Source organism: Camelus bactrianus, chromosome 6 (assembly GCF_048773025.1).
Source record: "Camelus bactrianus isolate YW-2024 breed Bactrian camel chromosome 6, ASM4877302v1, whole genome shotgun sequence".
Taxonomy (NCBI): Eukaryota; Metazoa; Chordata; class Mammalia; order Artiodactyla; family Camelidae; genus Camelus; species Camelus bactrianus.
The window spans coordinates 10,816,609-10,834,647 of NC_133544.1; the positions used below are offsets into that span (position 1 = coordinate 10,816,609).

The window sequence follows — 18,039 nt, forward strand, 5'->3', positions numbered from 1 at the left end:
CACGCGTTAGGAAGGTGGGGTATTAAATACAGGTCACTGTTAGCGGACAGGCTGTCTCATCAGCCAGTCAACCAGCCAGTTGGTTGATTTTATACAACCAATTTAATAATGTTTAACCAATACATGTGTTTTTAAGTTTAGGTATCCAGTTACCCTTTGTTCCTAGAAAACATATACGTATTCTTAAAAGTGCTGCTGGTTTTCCTGGGTAAAATACTCAGTATCAAAATGGAATGAAGGGAAGGAAGGCAGAAGAAGTGGCCACAGACTGAAATCTTCATCCCTCAATAAGAGAGGATGCTGGCACTGAGTCTGTGCAGAGAGGACACCGTGGTGCCAGACCATTGCTGGCCTCAGCCCGCATCCCTGCCGGCCGGGTTTTCTTCTCAGCCAACTGCCAACATTTGCTTTCTTGACTTCAGAGCCTCATCGGTAAGAGAGCATTTGAAAGAACTCTCCACGTGGAAGTAGAACCTACACAGACTTTTAACTTAACATTTTTATAGAGGTTTACATTACCCTTGGGTTAACACAGCACTCATTATCACAAATTTCTTTTGTTTGGGGAAGATTAATACACCAGACACAACTAAGACGTTGCCAAAGTGTTTTCCCATGCTTTATGATGGTTATTTAAACCACGTTGGTTAAACAGAGTTGGATTTCTTTGTTTTCCTTTTTTGGCTGGGATTCATGGATGACAGAGAGGGGCTTGGGCTGGGGTGGTGCTGGTGGGATGTGCTGCGCCTGAGTGTGGTGTGGGTGAGGCCTTGGGAGGGCAGGTTCCTGCAGTGGTGGGGTGGACACAGACTGCAGTGCATGGAGGACAGAGGGAGAGGCCCTGCAGTGCCATACTTGGGGACAGCTGTACCGTCTGCTCTTCTGACAGGCTTGTGAGGGGAAAAAGAAGTACATAGGTCACCAGGAGAGGAACAGGACTGGAGAAAGGTTTCTTTCAGGACAGAGATTTGAGCATGTGGAGAAGGACTTGTAAGACCTGGATCGGGCAGAGGGGGTGGTGCTGAAGTAGACCAAAGGGAAAGTTCACAATTGCAGGACCATCAGGAGGACGTTGATGCTTGGGGAGCTAGGGGAGAGGTAGATGTGAGCAGGTGTTGCTGGGAGAATGGGGCCTGGGTGGGGTTATCGCCGGGCAGTGGGGCTCTGAAGGAGAAGGTTGTTGGGCCTGCTGGCAATAGGACAGGAGTGTTTGAGAGCAGCAGGTGAGGTGAGGAGCTTTGAGAATGCAGATTCCCCTTCCCCTCTGCTGGGCCAGAGTCGGGGCTGTGGTGGAGAGGAACTCAGTGCCACCTCCTCCCGGAAAGGCTTTAAGAGTATCAGTGTCCTGGGGCCAGGAGGAGGCAGGGAGGGAGAGGGAGAAGTCTGGAACGTGTTGGAGTTGGAAGGAGAAGGTGTGCTGATGGAAGGTTCAGGGGGCAGTCACTGCATTTCTGGAAGACCACCTTCCATTTTACATATTTTAAAATGTGTGCAATGACCACTTTTTAGAACAGGTTTATTGAGAAGGTATAAGTCTACATGTCATACAATTCACGTATTGAATAGTTTAGTGAGTTTTGGTAATACCACTGTCTGGTTTTAAGACACTTCCATCATTCTGGAAAGTTCCCCCATGCCCGTCTCAGACCCATGCAACCAAGGCTCTGCCTTCTGTCTCTCTTGTTTTGCCTTCTCTAGAAACTTCATATAAATGGAATCATACAATATGCAGTTTTTGGTGTCTGGCTTCTTTCACTCTACATTATGGTTTTTTTTTTTTTTGAGGGTAATCCATCATGTTACAAAGTATCACTTTTATATTAAAAAAAAAAAAAGAAACTCAGGATGGAGAGCAGAGCCGAGTGGGGCTGAGTTGGGGGGATGCAGTACAGGCCAGAGGCTGCACGGGCTGGTAGGGGAACAGGGGCCCTGGACGCACACAGACCTCCGTGTCATTCCCGTTCTCCGCTCACCTGCTGCATGAGTTTGAGCCAGTTATGTTATCTCACTCTAAACCTTCGATTCCCCTCTGGAAAATTCGAGGTGATGGTATGTTCAGTTAGGCATCCCTATAGAGCTTCAACCGAGGGCCTTGCTTTGGCCGCACTCGGAGCGCGTGTCAGGAAGTGGTCAGAGACAGACTCCTCCCTGTGAGCAGACCGGGGGAGCCCCTTCTCAGCCCCACCCTGGCTTGGAGGTGGACCCCTTGGCAGTGACTGGAGCCTGCCGAGTATTTAACCTTTGCCCCAGGCTGGTTGTCCTTATTTAGCTGCCAACTGGCAGCACGATCAGCATGGGGACAGTGGCCTGTACCAGGAAATCATGGGATGATGAGTAAGCTTGTCAGAATTCTTAGGTAAGCTGTGAAACAGCCTGGGTCAGCAGTCTCTGTTCAGCAGTCCAGAGGGCTCTGCCTTTTCTATAATGTCTTGCTCAATACCCTCCTCTCACATTGTACCTTGTATGGCATTTCTGTTTTTAAGGGGAAAAAAATTCATAAAGGTCAGATATGTCCCAGGGAAGTCATTCAAGTAGCCTTTAAACACTGTCTCCAAGTCATTTGACTTGGTTGAACCCTACTTTTATTTCTTTGGGTGCCAGGCAATGCTTGACTCCAACCAACCAAAAAAAAAAAAATAAACAAACAGAAAAACCGACCAAAACCCCTTTTGAATGAACAAAGTTAGAGACAACCAAGAAACTTGAGACACCCAAGAGAGAATCACGGCTTGACTTTGAGACCGCTGTGTGTGCAGGTAGGGTGCATGGCATGGTTGGGGGCAGGAGACCTGGGCTGGAAGCCCTGAGCCCTTCCTAAGCTTGCCCAATCTGTGAAATGGTCATAAAAGCACCTGCCTGTCAAGGTGGTGGTGAGACTTTAAAACGGCTGAACCTGCCCTTTCTAAAATATATAAGCTTACTGAAGCATATTTTATATATCATGTATAATTCACCCATTTCAAGTGTATTACTCAATGATTTACCAATTTACCAAATATATCAGGTTGCGAACATCACCATATGTCAGTTTTAGAACTTTCTCATCTCCCCAGTAAGATCGCTTGGGCCTATTTCTGGTCCCTACCCCTAGCCCTAGGCAACCACTAGTATATTTTCTGCCTCTGTAAATTTGCCTTTTCTAGACATTTCATATAAATGGAGCCATGCAACGTGGTCTTGTATGTGTGGCTTCTCTTAGCGTAAGGTTTTGAGGTTTATCCATGTCATAGTATGTATTAGTACTTCGTCCCTTCTGATTGCCAAATAGTGTTCCACTGTATTGCAAAAACCACATTTTGTTTGTTTATCAGTTGATGGACATTTATTTGGGTCTGTTCCTTTTTTTTTTCCTATTTGAATAATATTGCTAGGAACATTTGTGTATATAGATCTTTACACGGTTAAATGTTTTTGTTTCTCTTGGGCAGATACTGAAGAGTAGAATTGCTGGGTCATATGGTAAATTTGTATGTAACTTTTTAAGAAATCGTGTTAAACTGTTTTCCAAAATGGCTGCATCATTTTACTTCCCACAAGGAGTGATGAAGGTTCCTGGTTCTCCATGTCCTCGCTAACACTTGTTATTGTCTGTCTATGAAGTGGTATCTCAGTTGTGGGGTTTTTTTTGTTGTGGTTTTAATTTGCATTTCCCATAATAATGATCATAAGCATCTTTTTGTGTGCTTATTAGTATATCTAGTTAACTGAAATGTTTATTTAAGTCTTTTATCTGTTTTTGTTTGGGTTGATTGTTTTACTGAGGTGCAAGAGTTAGTTCTTTGCATACTCTGGATACAAGTCCTCTGTCAGATATGTGTTTGCAAATATTTTCCTCTTTGTTGCTTGTCTTTTCATTTTCTTACTGGTGTTTTTTGAAGCACTAAAGTTTCTAGTTTTGATGATGTCCAGTTTATCGATTTTTTTTTCTTTTATAGACATGCTTTTGGTGTCAGATCTATGATATCTGTGCAGTTATAACTCAAGGTTCTGAAGATTTTCTCCTTTGTTATCTCCTAAAAATTTTTATTATTTTAGCTCTTCCATTCGAATCTGTGATCCATTTTGAGTTAATTTTTGTACGGGGTGTGAAGTGAGGGCCTAAGTACACCTTTTTTGCATATGGATATCCAAATTGTCCCAGCACCGTTTGTTGAAAAGACTTCTTTCCTGAATGTAGTTTTGAAAACAGGAAGTGAAAGTCCTCCAACTTTGTTCTTCTTTTTCAAAAAAATTTTTGACTATTCTAGGTCTTTCGCAATTCTGTACAACTTTTAGGATCATCTTGTCAATTTCTGCAGAAATCCCTGCTGATCAGTTTTTTTAAACTTTTTTAATTTTAAGGGTAGTAAGTCTTCTGACCCATGAACATGAGATGTCTCTCTGTCTATTTAAATCTTCTTTAATTTCCATGAGCAATGTTTAATTTTCAGTGTACAAGTCTTATACTTCTTTTGTTAAATTTACTCCTAACTTGTTTTTGTTTTTTGATGAACCTGCCTTTTGATGATTTGCACTGAGGTGAGTGGGTGGGTGTGCCTGCTCACTTCCAGTTTCATCACAGGGAAGGTTAAACTGGGTGTACTATTGGTTTGATTTTTTTTTCTTGTGAAATAGAAAACAAATATCTATATAACATGCATGCAGTTTAAAGCATAATAATAAAATGAATGCCTGTGTACCTTGTACCCGACCAAAGAAAAAGAAAATTACCAGTCCCTTGTCCCCTGTCCGATCAACTCCCTGTCCCTTCCTGCCAGAGGGTAAGCTCCTGCGTTTTTTTGTCAGTCATTGCTTTGCTTTAGAGTTTTACTATAGGGGTATTTAACTGTAAACAACACAATATTTAGCCTGTTTTGACATTTATATAAATGTAATCATAGCGACTGTTTTTCCCTATGACTTGTTCTTTCTCTCATGTTCCTGAGGCTCATGTATTTTGAAGCGTGAGTTGTATTTCATTCATTTTTAGGTATTCCATTTGTGTGAGCTTTATGGTGTTCCATTCTATAAACACAGGACAGTTTATTTTTCCAACTATTAATGATGCTTTAGGTTATTTATTCATTTTTGTTGTTACAGTCATGCTGTGAGCACTCTTCCGTTACACACGGGCTAGGGTTTCTCTAGGGCAGAGCCAGGAGCAGAATTGCCGGGTTGGAGGGTACATGCCTCAACCTGATTGGACAACGTCAGGGTGTTTTCCCGAGTCCAGTGCTAATTACACTATACTTCCACCTTCAGTGTTTTAGTTTCCTATTGTTGCCGTGACAAATTACTACAAATTTAGGCTTAAAACAACAAAAATGTATCATGTTACAACTTCACATGTGAGAAATCTGAAATGGGTCTCACTGGGTTAAATCAAGGTGTTGTTAAGGGTTTTGTTTCTTCTGGTGACTCTTGAGGTCCGTTTTATTTCCTTTTACAAGTTTTAAAGGCTGCTCACATTCCTTGGCTTGTGGCATCTTCCTCCATTGTCAGTCAGCAGAATAATCCAGGATAACCTCCTAATTTTTTTTTAATTGAAGTATAGTTGATTTACAGTGTTGCATTAGTTTCAGCTGTTCTGCAAAGTGATATATACACACACACACACACACACACACACTTTTTAGATTCTTTTCCATTACAGGTTATTACAGTTCCCTGGGCTATACAGTAGGTCCTTGTTATTTATCTGTTTTATATATAGTAGTGTGTATATGTTAATCCCAAACTCCTAATTTAGCCCTCCCCTCACCCTTTTCTCTTTTGGTAACCATAGAACCTCCTTCTTTTAAGGTCAGCTGATTAGCAATCTTACATCCATCAGCTGTCTTAATTCCCCTTTGTCATGAAATGTAACATAGTCATAGACTCTGAGATTAGAATCTGGAGGTCTTTGGGGAACTATTATTCATCCTACCAGACTGGTGTTTAAGGATCCTTGTTCTACAAAAATGGGAATTTAAACAACTTAACAATTTCTCTGTGTGTGTAGTCCAGATATATACTAACTGCCTGATGACTGAGTTTCATTGTGGGGGAGTGGATTTTAAAAATTGAGTTGAAAAGAAGATAAATGTGTATGTTTTAAAATACTTGAAATATTGCTCATTAGAACTCCAAAGTTGGCCTCCTTCTGGGCAAAATCTAACACTTGATGAAACCACTGCTCCCAGGCAGATGCATGCCACGCCTACCAGATCGTTCACCGAAACGGTGTCCCTGATGAGCAGATCGTTGTGATGATGTATGATGACATCGCCAACTCCCAGGAGTAAGTAGGGGTGCTTTGAACTTGGTGGTGGGGAACTTCAGGGCATTTTGAAAAATGCAGACAGACTCTCAGGAATCCTCAGATCAGTGGAATGAAATCCCACAGGGCTATTTTGTGTAAAGCTTTGACCATAACTCAGGAGGGTCGGCAGCAATAGCAGGGACACAGGCAATGGTGGTGAAAGATGCTGGGGCTGGGGCTTTGGAAGAGTTTAAAGCGTCAGTTACCTCTCGGCTTGGAGAGCTGACTCATCATCGCTGGGTTCTCCAGTGCTTATTCCCAACCTCCAACGGGACTCCCACCTCACAGGGTCTGGATACAGAAAGCTTATTTGTAGGTTAGATCCTTCTACCTTTTGTTCTGTACTTATTTCCTTTTTAAAAAATTTGTTGAATTTAATTTTACAAATAGTTCTCTCATGCCTGATTATCTGATTTCTTGAGGAGATCAGAAGCAGCAGGCGTGGGGACTACACCTATGCCATCCTAGTTCCCAGCTCCCTGGTCACCCAGCTGTGACCCTTTACTGTGACCCCATAAGAGCTCGTAATCCATTCTGGGCTTTCACGCCTAAGCTCTTGTATGAAAGTCCTGTCTTCGGTCCTGTCTTTTTCTGAAAACAGTTTTGCTCTGAGAGATCTCTTGATGAGATCTTGCCCCCAAGGTGCAATCTGGGGCTGGGGTCTCTGTCCTGAGCTTTCAGAGCTCAGCCCTTTACTTATCCTGCCAGGAACTCAGGAGTTATGGGACACCTGAGGCCACTGAAGTGCTCAAGTCACTAACGTTGGTGACCTTGGCAATGATGAGAAATATCTTTGACAACCTTGGTCGGTTAACATTTTTATGCATAAAATGCATAAAATGGAGGCATACTGATGAAGATACAGACTTCAGAGATACATCAGATCATGTGCTTCAGTTGTGTCTTTTGATTTTCAGCAATCCAACTCCAGGAATTGTGATCAACAGGCCCAATGGCTCAGACGTGTATGAGGGGGTTCTAAAGGACTACACCGGCGAGGTGAGGCGGAGCACGGGCTTGGAGCCAGCAGGGCCTGTTTCATTTCAGTGATGATTTTTTTTCTCTTTCTTATACTTCTAGAATCAGGACCTCATTAGACTGGTTTCTGGTCAGTGTTTCGTGTTTGTATTAAGATTTGTGCATGAAGTGTAACTTCTGAGAATTTTGAAAGAAAGCAAAGGAAAAAAGAAAGAAAAAATGTTAGTTGTAGTCTACCGATCTTTAGTTTCTAGTCTTCTTATGCATTAAACCTGATAATAGATTTCCTTCAGTAGTACCTGATTTTCTTAAGATATTGCCATTCATCTGATTATAGATTATCTGTGCTCTTTTCTGAAAATCAGTTTTCTCAGTGCCAGCCCTGGTGCAAAATACCTCCGGATTTTGCCAAGATGGGATTTTGTTAATTATTATTATAGTGTATAACTTCCAGAATATTATATCCTTCCCAGTCAGTTGAGGCTGTATAAATTAACACATTTAAAAAAAACCACCATAATGACTTCAGCCTCGTGGATTTCATAGTCTCTTTTTCTTAATTTCTGAGAGCTCTTTTAGGACCTAATATTCCTTGTGATGGAGAAACATCCGAAGTTTAGCAATTCTTTCAAACTTTTAAATTCAAAAACAATTAAATCAGACACATCATACATCTAATTATAGATCATCCTTTTTATGAAATTATTTCTTTGTAGTTATATAAGGAAATGTCTGGAATTTAGGTGTTGGGATTTTTGATGATGTTTACTTTTCCTTTGTACTTTTCTGTATTGCTTTTTGAACAGTCAGATACCTGTTTTACAAAATCCCCTTAAAGGACATCGAATGTCCTTGGGATTTAGCCTCTTAAGAGGCAGGCTGGGTGCAAAGTGTGGCGCTAATGTTCCTGCCTCCCACATTGCTGTCTCTCTGAGGCTGTGTGCTCTCCTCTGCTGTCTGTCCCTACCTACCGACATTTTTGGGTTTCTCCACATGGACTTTATAATGGTCAAGAAGGAATGGCAGACTTGCTGAGTTGCCATCAGCCAAAGACAAGATGATATTTGAAATGAGGTCATGCACCTGCCTCGGAAACACTGACCTTGCTTTGGGTCTGTCTTGGTTGCAAAATGTTTGTCCTTAAACCTTAAGCTTTGGAGGTGTGTGTCCTGGTGGCCTGGGCTGTCTGCTACAGACTCAGGAAACGCACTCATTTGGAATGACAGCTGCATCTTATTTCAACCCCCAATTCTTTGTAGGATGTCACCCCGCAAAATTTCCTTGCTGTGTTGAGAGGTGATGCAGAAGCAGTGAAGGGCAAAGGATCTGGAAAGGTCTTGAAGAGGTAATGTCTGTTTTACAGCCGTCCCACTTTTCTGAATGACCTGGTACTCCAGAATGGAGAATTCAGACAGGCCTTGCTCTTGGATTCTGGCTTGTTAACCCATGAGAGATGGCAGCGTGGGGAGCCTCATCCTGGAAGGCTGCACAGAGCTGGTGGCTTCTTTCGGCAGACCATTTCTGTAACGAACTAACCCTGTGGTCCAGGATCCCTCATTATTCTTTGTGAAATGTTCCCCATCACTTAAACCCATTTCTTTTTGTTGGTGGTGGATCCTGGTGCTGGTCCTTACCTCTACTGGTGGAATGCACCGGGACGGGCGTGAAGCCCTGTGGCCAGTCCGCTTAAATGGCTCCAGCCCCGCCTCCACGAACCCCGTGCTCCGATCCCTGATCAGCCCAGTGGGAGGAGCACATTCATAAGTTCAGAGCTAACCTTTGTATCGGGGAAAACTGATCCCCGAGTTTGCCCCCCTGACTACGGATTGTTGGAGATGTCTTGTTTAACGTTTCTTTATGTAGCATTTTTACGTGACATCAGGGGTTTTAGAAGAATGACTTCAGAGAGTCTCAGAAGCAAGTGATGCTTGGCAGGTGGTGCTGTTTCTCTCACACCTAAGGGGGGACCTGGGCACAAGTAGCTCGCGTGAGTTACAGCAGAGACGGACATCTGTGTGGGATGAATCAGATTACCTCCAAGTGAGTTATTCATCCGTGCAAACTTGAAGCAGTGCCCTCTGAGTGTAAACCCTGGTGAGGGGGTGCAGGGGGGCGTCCCAGACTCTGTGCAGGCCAAGGGCCCTGGGGAGGGGTTGAGCTGCGGGACCATGTTCAGTGTTGTGTCCTGGCTCCCTTCCTCATGTGGGGGAGGCCTGGCTGGAGAGTGTGGCTGCCTGGGATGAGGCCCAATTGCCAAAGGACGTGCTCTCCAAATCACACCTGGTCTGCCTGCTGAGCTGCCCTCCCAGCCATGAATCAGAGCTTGGAGGCTCTGGGATCCGCCCCGTGGTTCAGAACAGCGCTCTGCGGGGGCAGAGGGAACAGCCGGACAACCGGGTCTTGTGTTCCTCCTCGTTCCTGGTTGGGGGACTGTAATCCTCAGACCTCTCCTTAGTTTTTTGATTGGGGTGACTTTTCAGAGAAACAGAAGTAGAAATAGAGAATGGCTGATTTCGACTCTCATTCCCATCTGTGTGTCTCTTGGCAGTGGCCCCCGGGACCACGTGTTCGTTTACTTCACTGATCACGGAGCTGCTGGAATACTGGTTTTTCCTAACGATGATGTGAGTTTTTCTTACTGTTTTAAAGACAAGCTGGGAGAATGGGAAACAAAACCTCTGTGTTGACAGTACGCCCATGACATGTGTTCCTCACGTCCTGCCAGGGTGGGTCTGTGTGTGGCTCTTGAGTGTGGGGACACATTTAGCAGCTTGAAATCTATCCAGAGGCACCTCTTCCAGCAAGTTTTCTCCTCATGTCTCTTCACATAACAGCATCAGTAGCTGTCCCTGAACTTGGGTGCACTGCACAAGACGTAGTCATAGAACATGGTCCCTGAGTGCTCTGGACAGAGTGACGAGGAAACACATCCTCTTCCCCTTTTTAACATGTGAATAAAGCTCTGGACGATGTTCCGGGATAGCGCTGTTCACCATGATTATCTCTAAGGACTGGTAAATAAGAATGTATGAAGCATCACTGGGACTTTGTTAGTGGCTTATCCAGCAAATGGTTTCTGTTGATGTGTTTGGTCTGAATGTCCATATTCTTACCTTGCAGCTCCACGTAAAGGACCTGAATGAGACCATCTATTACATGTATGAACATAAAATGTACCAAAAGGTAACGTCAGTGCTTGGGGCGGCCTTGGAGTGGGGAGCGTGAGGAAGGCAGCGGAAGCAGGGCCCACAGTTCCTCGACTGGCCTCCTAACTCTGGATTGGCTGTATTTTCTGGAAATCGTGTCCTTTCAATCAGTCTTGACCTCTGGTTTCCCGGGATTCACTTTTTGTGATTCTACAGCTGTAGCTGTTAGATGAGAACCACTGGCCAGCTTGTTAAAACACAGCGTGCCTCCCACCCCCGAATTTGACTCAGCAGTTCTGGGGAGAGGCCGGAAGGCTTGCCTTTCTGAGTTTCCAGGAGATGCAGATGCTGCTGGTCTGGGGCCACACTCTGAGGACCACTGTTTCCAGGGCTGCCACCCATTTGGGGCAGTTGGGGAGGAAAGTCTTATTTTCACGTTGGCCCTCTCTTGTCCTGGTAGCACGCTGTAGAGAATCTGCATAGCTTGGGTGTGTACGTGACAGCGATGTGTGTTGCTGTTGGAAACTACCCCTGCACTGGATGGCAGGACGGTTTTCCTTAGCATCATCTGTGGCTCCATTTTCTCTGCGTTATTTCAGCTAATGGGTCATTTTATTCTGTAACCATGCATAAATTCGAGTCCATCCAGTTTGTATGACAGCAGCTTCTTATAGCAGAGGTGTCTCCCAAAAGCAAAAGTGAAAGACTCTTAAGAAACGGGTCAGGAGGGTGGACAGAGCCCAAGGGGCGTTTGTGAGAGGTCTGTGCCTGGCCGGTGTGAGTTCACCTGTCTTGTTTGCCTCCCAGATGGTGTTTTATATTGAAGCCTGTGAGTCTGGGTCCATGATGAGACACCTGCCCCCCAACATCAATGGTAGGTGGTGGGAGCACCGGCCCCTGAGTGGGGCTGGGTGAGCACCTTGCTAAGTGGTGCAGTCAGACATTCTCCCGATTCTGCTAACGGGAAGAACCAAGTGTCTTACATAAACCAGGGCCTGGAGCAGCTGGTGCCCGGAAGTAGGGAGGTACCTGTGGGCAGCTCTGGGCTTCTCCTCCTGGGGGATTAGACGTCAGGGAATGAAGTGATGTGAGCTCTGGTGTGAGCTCCATGGTGCTCTGCTGGGTTCCAGTGAAGCTATTTAAGTCCCAAATCACAATCTTTGGACTTCAGGCCTTTGCAATGTGTTGCTTGTTGGCTCTCTGATCTAGGGCAGGTGACTTATCCTCTTAACCCTCAGTCATCCCCATCTGTAAAATGGGGATAAAGATAAAGTCTGTTGGGGGAGTTATGCTTTAAGCAATGACATTTGTCCAGCGCGGTTCTGAGCCCATGGGAGCGCAGTAGTAAATGGTGGCTATTTCATATGTTCAGTCAACCTAAGTGTTTCTTTAATAAATGTTGACTTTCTCTGGAAATGAAACTAGGCACCTACCCTTCAAGTTTCCAGAGCTATTAAAAGCTTTCAGCATTGTTCCAAAACAGCTGGATGTCCTAATAAGCATGCGTGCGTGCGTGCTCGTTGCTGCAGGACGTGTGTGTCAGCTGGCTTCTTTCTTCCACATTTAATTCTAGACGAGTTATTGTAACTGAGTCAACAGGGCTGGATACAGTGAGGTCTCCCTGCCCTCCCTGTGTTGATTACACTAGGAAAGGAGGAGAAACTCAAAGTCCAAGTGAACCTGCAGACGGCCAAGAAGAAAACATGACAGAAAGGTGTCTTTGATTCATTGTAGTTTATGCAACGACTGCCGCCAACCCCGAGGAGTCGTCCTACGCCTGTTACTATGACGAGGAGAGGTCCACGTACCTGGGGGACTGGTACAGCGTCAACTGGATGGAAGACTCGGACGAGGTGAGCCTTCGGGGGGCCGGCTGTCCAGCCGAGGCTTAGCTGTCAGCTGTGATCGTCGAAGGACTCGAATGTTTCCATTTCTGCAGGAGGATCTGAACAAAGAGAGCCTCCACAAGCAGTACCAGCTGGTAAAATCCCACACCAACACCAGCCACGTCATGCAGTATGGAAACAAGGTGAGCAGGGGCGCCTCGCACTCCTGAAGATTCCTCGAGTCCCAGGCCGACTTGCCTGGAACGCTGATCTGGTGAAGAGAAAAGGGATCCCTCCGGGCGAGGAGCGGCTGAGGCAGGGATGGCTCTGCCGCTCACGGCTGCTCCATCCTGGAGATTCTGCCCAGGTTTTGGAATCAGACTTCCTAGGGTCAAGCTCACAAAGTTCTGAGACTTTGGGCAACCTACTTGACTGCTCAGAATCTCTGTTTCCTCCTTGGTCAAAGCCCAAGCGCTCAGGGTAGTCGGGAGGATTAAAGACGGTGGTGCACCACCACCACTGCAGGGGGCCTGGCCCACAGGGAGAGGTTGCTGATAACTGAAAGCTGCTCCTGCGAGTTTCCTGGCTTTGCCCCATAGAGCCCCGCACCCTGGATCCTCTGGGGTCCAGCATCCCTGCAGTTACAGGGTGTTACCTTGACCCTTTGGCTATGAATTACAGACTTTTATCCCCTCCAGCTAGGTTCAGAAGGGACCTACGTGGTACACTAGGTCAGTCCATCAGGGCTGTCCAGGCATAGGTCACAGCAGGTGGCTGCTGAAGGCTTGGGCCTTAGGTGTCACCCCTGGGGCTCACCTTTGTGACATGCAGAGGAGGTGATTGGTGGTGCACGCCAGCTGCCAGTCGTCCGTATGACCAGACACCATCCACAGTGAGGTGGCCTGCCACCATCTGAGAGCTTGCCTGCTGAGGTCTGTTCCTTTGATGCAAGCATTGGCCTTCTAGAAGACTGGCGAGTCAGGCAGTCCAGCTGTCACCTGCAGCTCTTCACCGCCAGAGTGTGGACTGGAGGGCCTGTGAGCCAGCAGGGCATTCACAGGCCACGAGTGTGCTCGGGAGGCCAGGATGCTGTGGGCCTGGTCAGGCTTTTGAGAGCGGGTAGTGGAGGGACAGAGCAGAGAGAAGGCTGGGGAAGGTACCTCGGAGGAGGCAGGGTCAAAGGTGGCACTGCCCTGGCTTTGTGGGGGGAGCAGAGGGAGGGGGTACCCAACAACAGCTCTTCTGCCCTGGGCCTTCTGTTCTGCTTAAAATGTCCTCAGCATTAGCCATTTCCAGTCTTGGTTGAGGTGTGAAGGATCTTTTCTAAATGTTATGCTTCTAAATATACTTGTGGGTATTTTGTTTTAGAGCTATTTTTAGATCAGTGTTCCTGGTTTAGGAACATGATTGCTCATAGCATTTCTTTCCCGGTCATCGGGATCAGCCTGTAGTGACCCCTGTGGGCAAACAGAGCCAGGCAGCCAGTCCTGCTTGTGAAGCCCTGATGCCGAGTGTCCGCCCAGCCTCTCCGCAGCTTTAGGTCTGCCTGTCTCAGTGGACCCAGACCTCAGCTCTGACCTGGACAGATGCTCTGCACCTTCCTTTGCTAGTCAGTAGGGGCAGGCAGGTGAGCTTGGTGGGGTGAGCACAGCCCACAGTCACCACTGGCTGAAAGGACTCTGGTCCAAGCTCAGGGGAACTGAGGAGCGGTTCTGCTGCTAAGGATGCCCGGCATCTTGGAAGTTCATCACCGGTGGATTTCAGGTGCTCAGGAGTGGTGCCTCGCCTGTTGCTGAGGGCCAAGCACGTGCTTTCAGGCTGCGGCTGTGACCCTGCAGTGGTCTTGAAACCACATGGGGTGAACTATGAACTCCAAGAGCACATCTGCTCTTCCCGCTAAACCATCTCTCTCTCATTCTCTCTCTCTCCCTCCTCAGTCCATCTCTACCATGAAGTTGATACAGTTTCAGGGTCTGAAACACAAAGCTAGTTCTCCCATCTCCCTGCCCCCAGTCAAACACCTTGACCTCACTCCCAGCCCTGAGGTGCCTCTCACCATCATGAAAAGGAAACTGATGAACACCAACGATCTGCAGGAGTCCAGGCGTCTCGTCGAGGAGATAGACAGGCATCTGGAGGTAAGTGGCGGTCAGGCTCCGGCTCCCAGTCTCACGGGCAGCATGCTGGAGCCCTGTCTTTGCCTCCTGACCATTATTCCTCATTGGTTGAAGCCTGGTGACAGAGCTTTGGGGTCACTTCCTGCCACACGGAAGTATGTGGGGAAGGAAACCGGCCTTTGTACTCTCTGAAAAGTGGAAGTGAGTGAGCAGGGAAGTGGCCGGCTTCATTCTTCATTGGTAAATTGGCCTTGACCCCTTTGGAAGCAGGGAGCAAAGGAAGGAGGCCTGTCCCTCCCTGTCTCATGCCAAGAAGCCACGGCACGTGGGTGTTCCTTCTTTTACACCTAGTTGCTTGGAGGACATTTTTTTGTAAGATTTTTTTTTAATTGAGGTATAGTCAGTTTACAGTGTTGTATCAACTTAGAAGACATTTTTGTTTTGCTGCTTGGTGAGTTTTTTTTTTTTTAATCCAGTCCACAAAAAATTTCTGCTGCCTTAGGAAAGAAAGACAGTTACCGCCCCAAGTTCTTCCTAAAATGCTTGGGGAATCTTTTATGATGACTGGGTTGTTCTCTGCAGCTTAGCAGTTTCTTTGGAACTGGCCGAATTTCTTTTCAAATTCTAGCTGTGTGGGTAGAACCACCAAGCATGTACTCACAGGATGCTGGGCAGAGATCGAGTGTCCCTCCCAACAGAGCCAGCTTCTGTCCCCCTCATCAGCACAGCACCGGGACTGCTGTGCCTGGAGACAGCCTGACTTTTCTAGGAAAGAAAAAACGTCTGTGTGATCTGTTTTGAAGTCATACACCTAATAACCCTGATGGTACTCCATACGTGGTACATTAATCTTTTTTTGCCGTTGGTATCAGTGTAATACAGCAGTGCTCGTACGTTCTATTCTTGGACCTCTTGGCACTCTTAAAATGATTGATTCCAGAGAGTTTTTGTTTATGTGAGTTATATCAATATTTACTGCATCAAATGAACAGTGAGATTTTAAAAGTGCTAGAAATGATAATAAACCCATTTTATGTGAATGTACTTTTTATGAAAAATAACCATTTTCTGAAATAAAAGCACTTTGGGTGAGAAGAGTGGCATCACTTTGCATTTTTGCAAATCTCTCTTCTGCCCAGCGTAATAGGAGACAGCTGGATCCTTGTACCTGCATCTGCATTCACTCTCTTGGGCTCTGTTTTTCTGGCTGAAGTATATGAAGAAAATGCAGCCTTGCACAGAGACATAGTCAGGAAAGGAAGGACATCATGGAGCCCTTGAAAGATCTGAGAGGCCCCGCATTGAGGACCCCCACCGTCCTGGACCACGCGTTGAGAACCGCTGGTCTCACACACAGTGGGCAGGGAGGCTATGCTGCATTCAGACACGAGCGAAACAGACCCTGGCTGGGGAGCAGGAGGATTCGATTGTAGGTTTTGGTTGATGTGGTAGAATTTTCCTCCTTATGATGCTGGTTTTCATTATCTGGGAAGAAAATGATGCCCCCTTTTGTGTCCTTCTGTCTGAGCACTTGGTTTCTGGGAAGGGCAAAGGTGCCTGTGAACACACACCACTTACGAGACAATAGTCTACTTGTCTGCTTTGGGGCACAATTTCTACACCACCCCCTCTCCCTCAGACTGAGCCAACCTGCTCTTCAGGTACTGAGATTTAAATGTTTCCTTCATGCCAGAAGAGCCCTAAAAAGCAAGATACTTGTGAAGGTTTCCGGCTGTAGCAGAAGGCTTTTGTGCGCATCTGTTGGCATCTGTTTTAACCTCTCGGGTGGGGGCTGTGTGAAGAGAAGCTTCCACCTGTTCCGGGGTTCCAAGAGAGACTGTGATAAGGAAGATACATTTCAAAAAGATGTGTTTCTTTGCAGGCCAGGCACGTTATTGAGAAGTCAGTGCAAAAGATTGTCTCCTTGATCTCGGGGTCGGACGCCGAGGGGGACAGGCTCCTGTCCCAGAGAGCCCCGCTCACAGCGCATGACTGCTACCAGGCGGCCGTGTCACACTTCCGCACACACTGCTTCAACTGGCACTCTCCTACGGTAAGCACAGACCCCTGGGGCTGCCGGCCTCTGCACCCTGCCTTCCCTGGTCCAATGAACTTGGCCTTTCTCTGCATCTTTAACCCCAAATCAGAATCAGTATCATCCACTGGGAATCACAGGGGAATGCATTGCCTTGTGAAAGGTTACATCCAGGCTAATCCAGGCTAAGGAAATAACAGGCCAGTTCGTTGGCCTTCGGTGGGTATGTGAAAGGAGGAAGGTTGTCCTGATTCACTGACCTGAAGTCCAGTCACAGATACTCTTAACTGTCCCAGGGGACAGGAGAGCTTACCAGTCATAGGTGGTTCACCTCCCACTTCTACTGGACTTGAAGGGGAGTTCCTTCTCTTCACATTGTGGTGTCCCTGCCACACCGCCTCCCGCACCCCTACCCCTCACACCAGCCACACAGGTTTTCTCCCTTTTGGGTCTGTCCCTCCCAAAGGTTTATGATTGACGTCAGGCCCTGGCCTATGGAGAAGAAAGTCCCAAATTTCTGCAGATTGTAGAATGTCAGGGTTGGAAGTTACCTAAAAAGTCTTCATTCTGGTCAGTAGTATGTGATGCTGGTTTTTACAGATTGTGGAATGGCAGGGTTGGAAGGTACCTAAAAGCCTCCTTTCTGGTCAGTAGTGTGTGATGCTTGGATCCTTCTGGGGAAGGGGTTAGCAAACTGGCCCGCAGGCCAATTCCTGCCCACAGTTTTTTACAAATAAAGTTTTACTGAAACACAGTCATGTTGTCTCTGGCTGCTTTCATGCTGCAGCAGAGTTAACTATTTCCTACAGCCCCCCAAACCCAAAAGATTTACTCTCTGGTCCTTAAAAGAAAATGTTTGTCAAGTGCTGCTTTAGACCTCTGCTCTCCGATATGGTAGTCATCAGCCTCATGTGGCTACTTAAACTTGAATTTAAATTAATTAAAACAAAATGTAAAATTTTGTTCCTTAACCACAGTAGCCACATTTCAAGTATTCAGTAGCCACCTGTGGTTAGTGGCTCCTGAATTAAGAATGGAATGTTTTCATCGTTGCAGACAGTTGTCTCTGGGCTGTGATGTGCACACTAGGGTGACACCCAGATACTTCCAGGGATGGAGTGCTGGGCACTGGGAGGTAGCTCTCCATTATTAAGAAGCTCTCAATTTTATTTTTCACTTATTTAACAAAATATTCTTTAATAATTTAAAATTTCCTGTTTATTTAATTAATACTTTATCCTCTGGTGTTAAGTTTTTGCCCTCTGGAATCACAGAAAGTAAGTCTCTCCTTTCTTCCTCATGAGAGTTCTCAGATTCTTTTGAAGTGTTTTCAAGATAAACATCCCCAGTTATTTTGGTCTTGTCAGTTGCCATCTGGTTTCGCATTCACTTACCATCTGTCTCCCTCACCACTGTGTCCCAGAACCAAAAGCCAGGCTGCCAAGGGCGGTCTTTGCTGACAGAGAGGAGCCGGGCCTGGGGATTCTAAATCAGGAGTCCAGGCCCGAGGCTGAGAGTGCTGTAGGAAGCCTGCAACCTCCCTGCGCTGGTCCACTTTTCTTGGGAGATGGTCCAGAAATCTCACCAGATTATCCAGAGAGAGAGAGGGGATCCTGACCCAATAAAGGCTGAGAACCACTGGTCTAGATGCTCTCTG

General features: G+C 46.4%; 1 protein-coding gene across 1 annotated transcript in view; it reads left to right on the forward strand.

The window, feature by feature from the left end:
• LGMN (legumain) overlaps positions 1–18,039 on the forward strand; it is a 29,980-nt gene that overhangs the window by 10,973 nt on the left and 968 nt on the right. The window contains exons 3-12 of the mRNA XM_010968712.3: positions 6,162–6,259; positions 7,198–7,279; positions 8,518–8,603; positions 9,807–9,882; positions 10,379–10,441; positions 11,212–11,278; positions 12,139–12,257; positions 12,344–12,433; positions 14,168–14,368; positions 16,230–16,400. Of these exons, the coding sequence (XP_010967014.2) occupies positions 6,162–6,259; positions 7,198–7,279; positions 8,518–8,603; positions 9,807–9,882; positions 10,379–10,441; positions 11,212–11,278; positions 12,139–12,257; positions 12,344–12,433; positions 14,168–14,368; positions 16,230–16,400 (1,053 nt within the window). The remainder of the gene's footprint in view (positions 1–6,161; positions 6,260–7,197; positions 7,280–8,517; positions 8,604–9,806; positions 9,883–10,378; positions 10,442–11,211; positions 11,279–12,138; positions 12,258–12,343; positions 12,434–14,167; positions 14,369–16,229; positions 16,401–18,039) is intronic.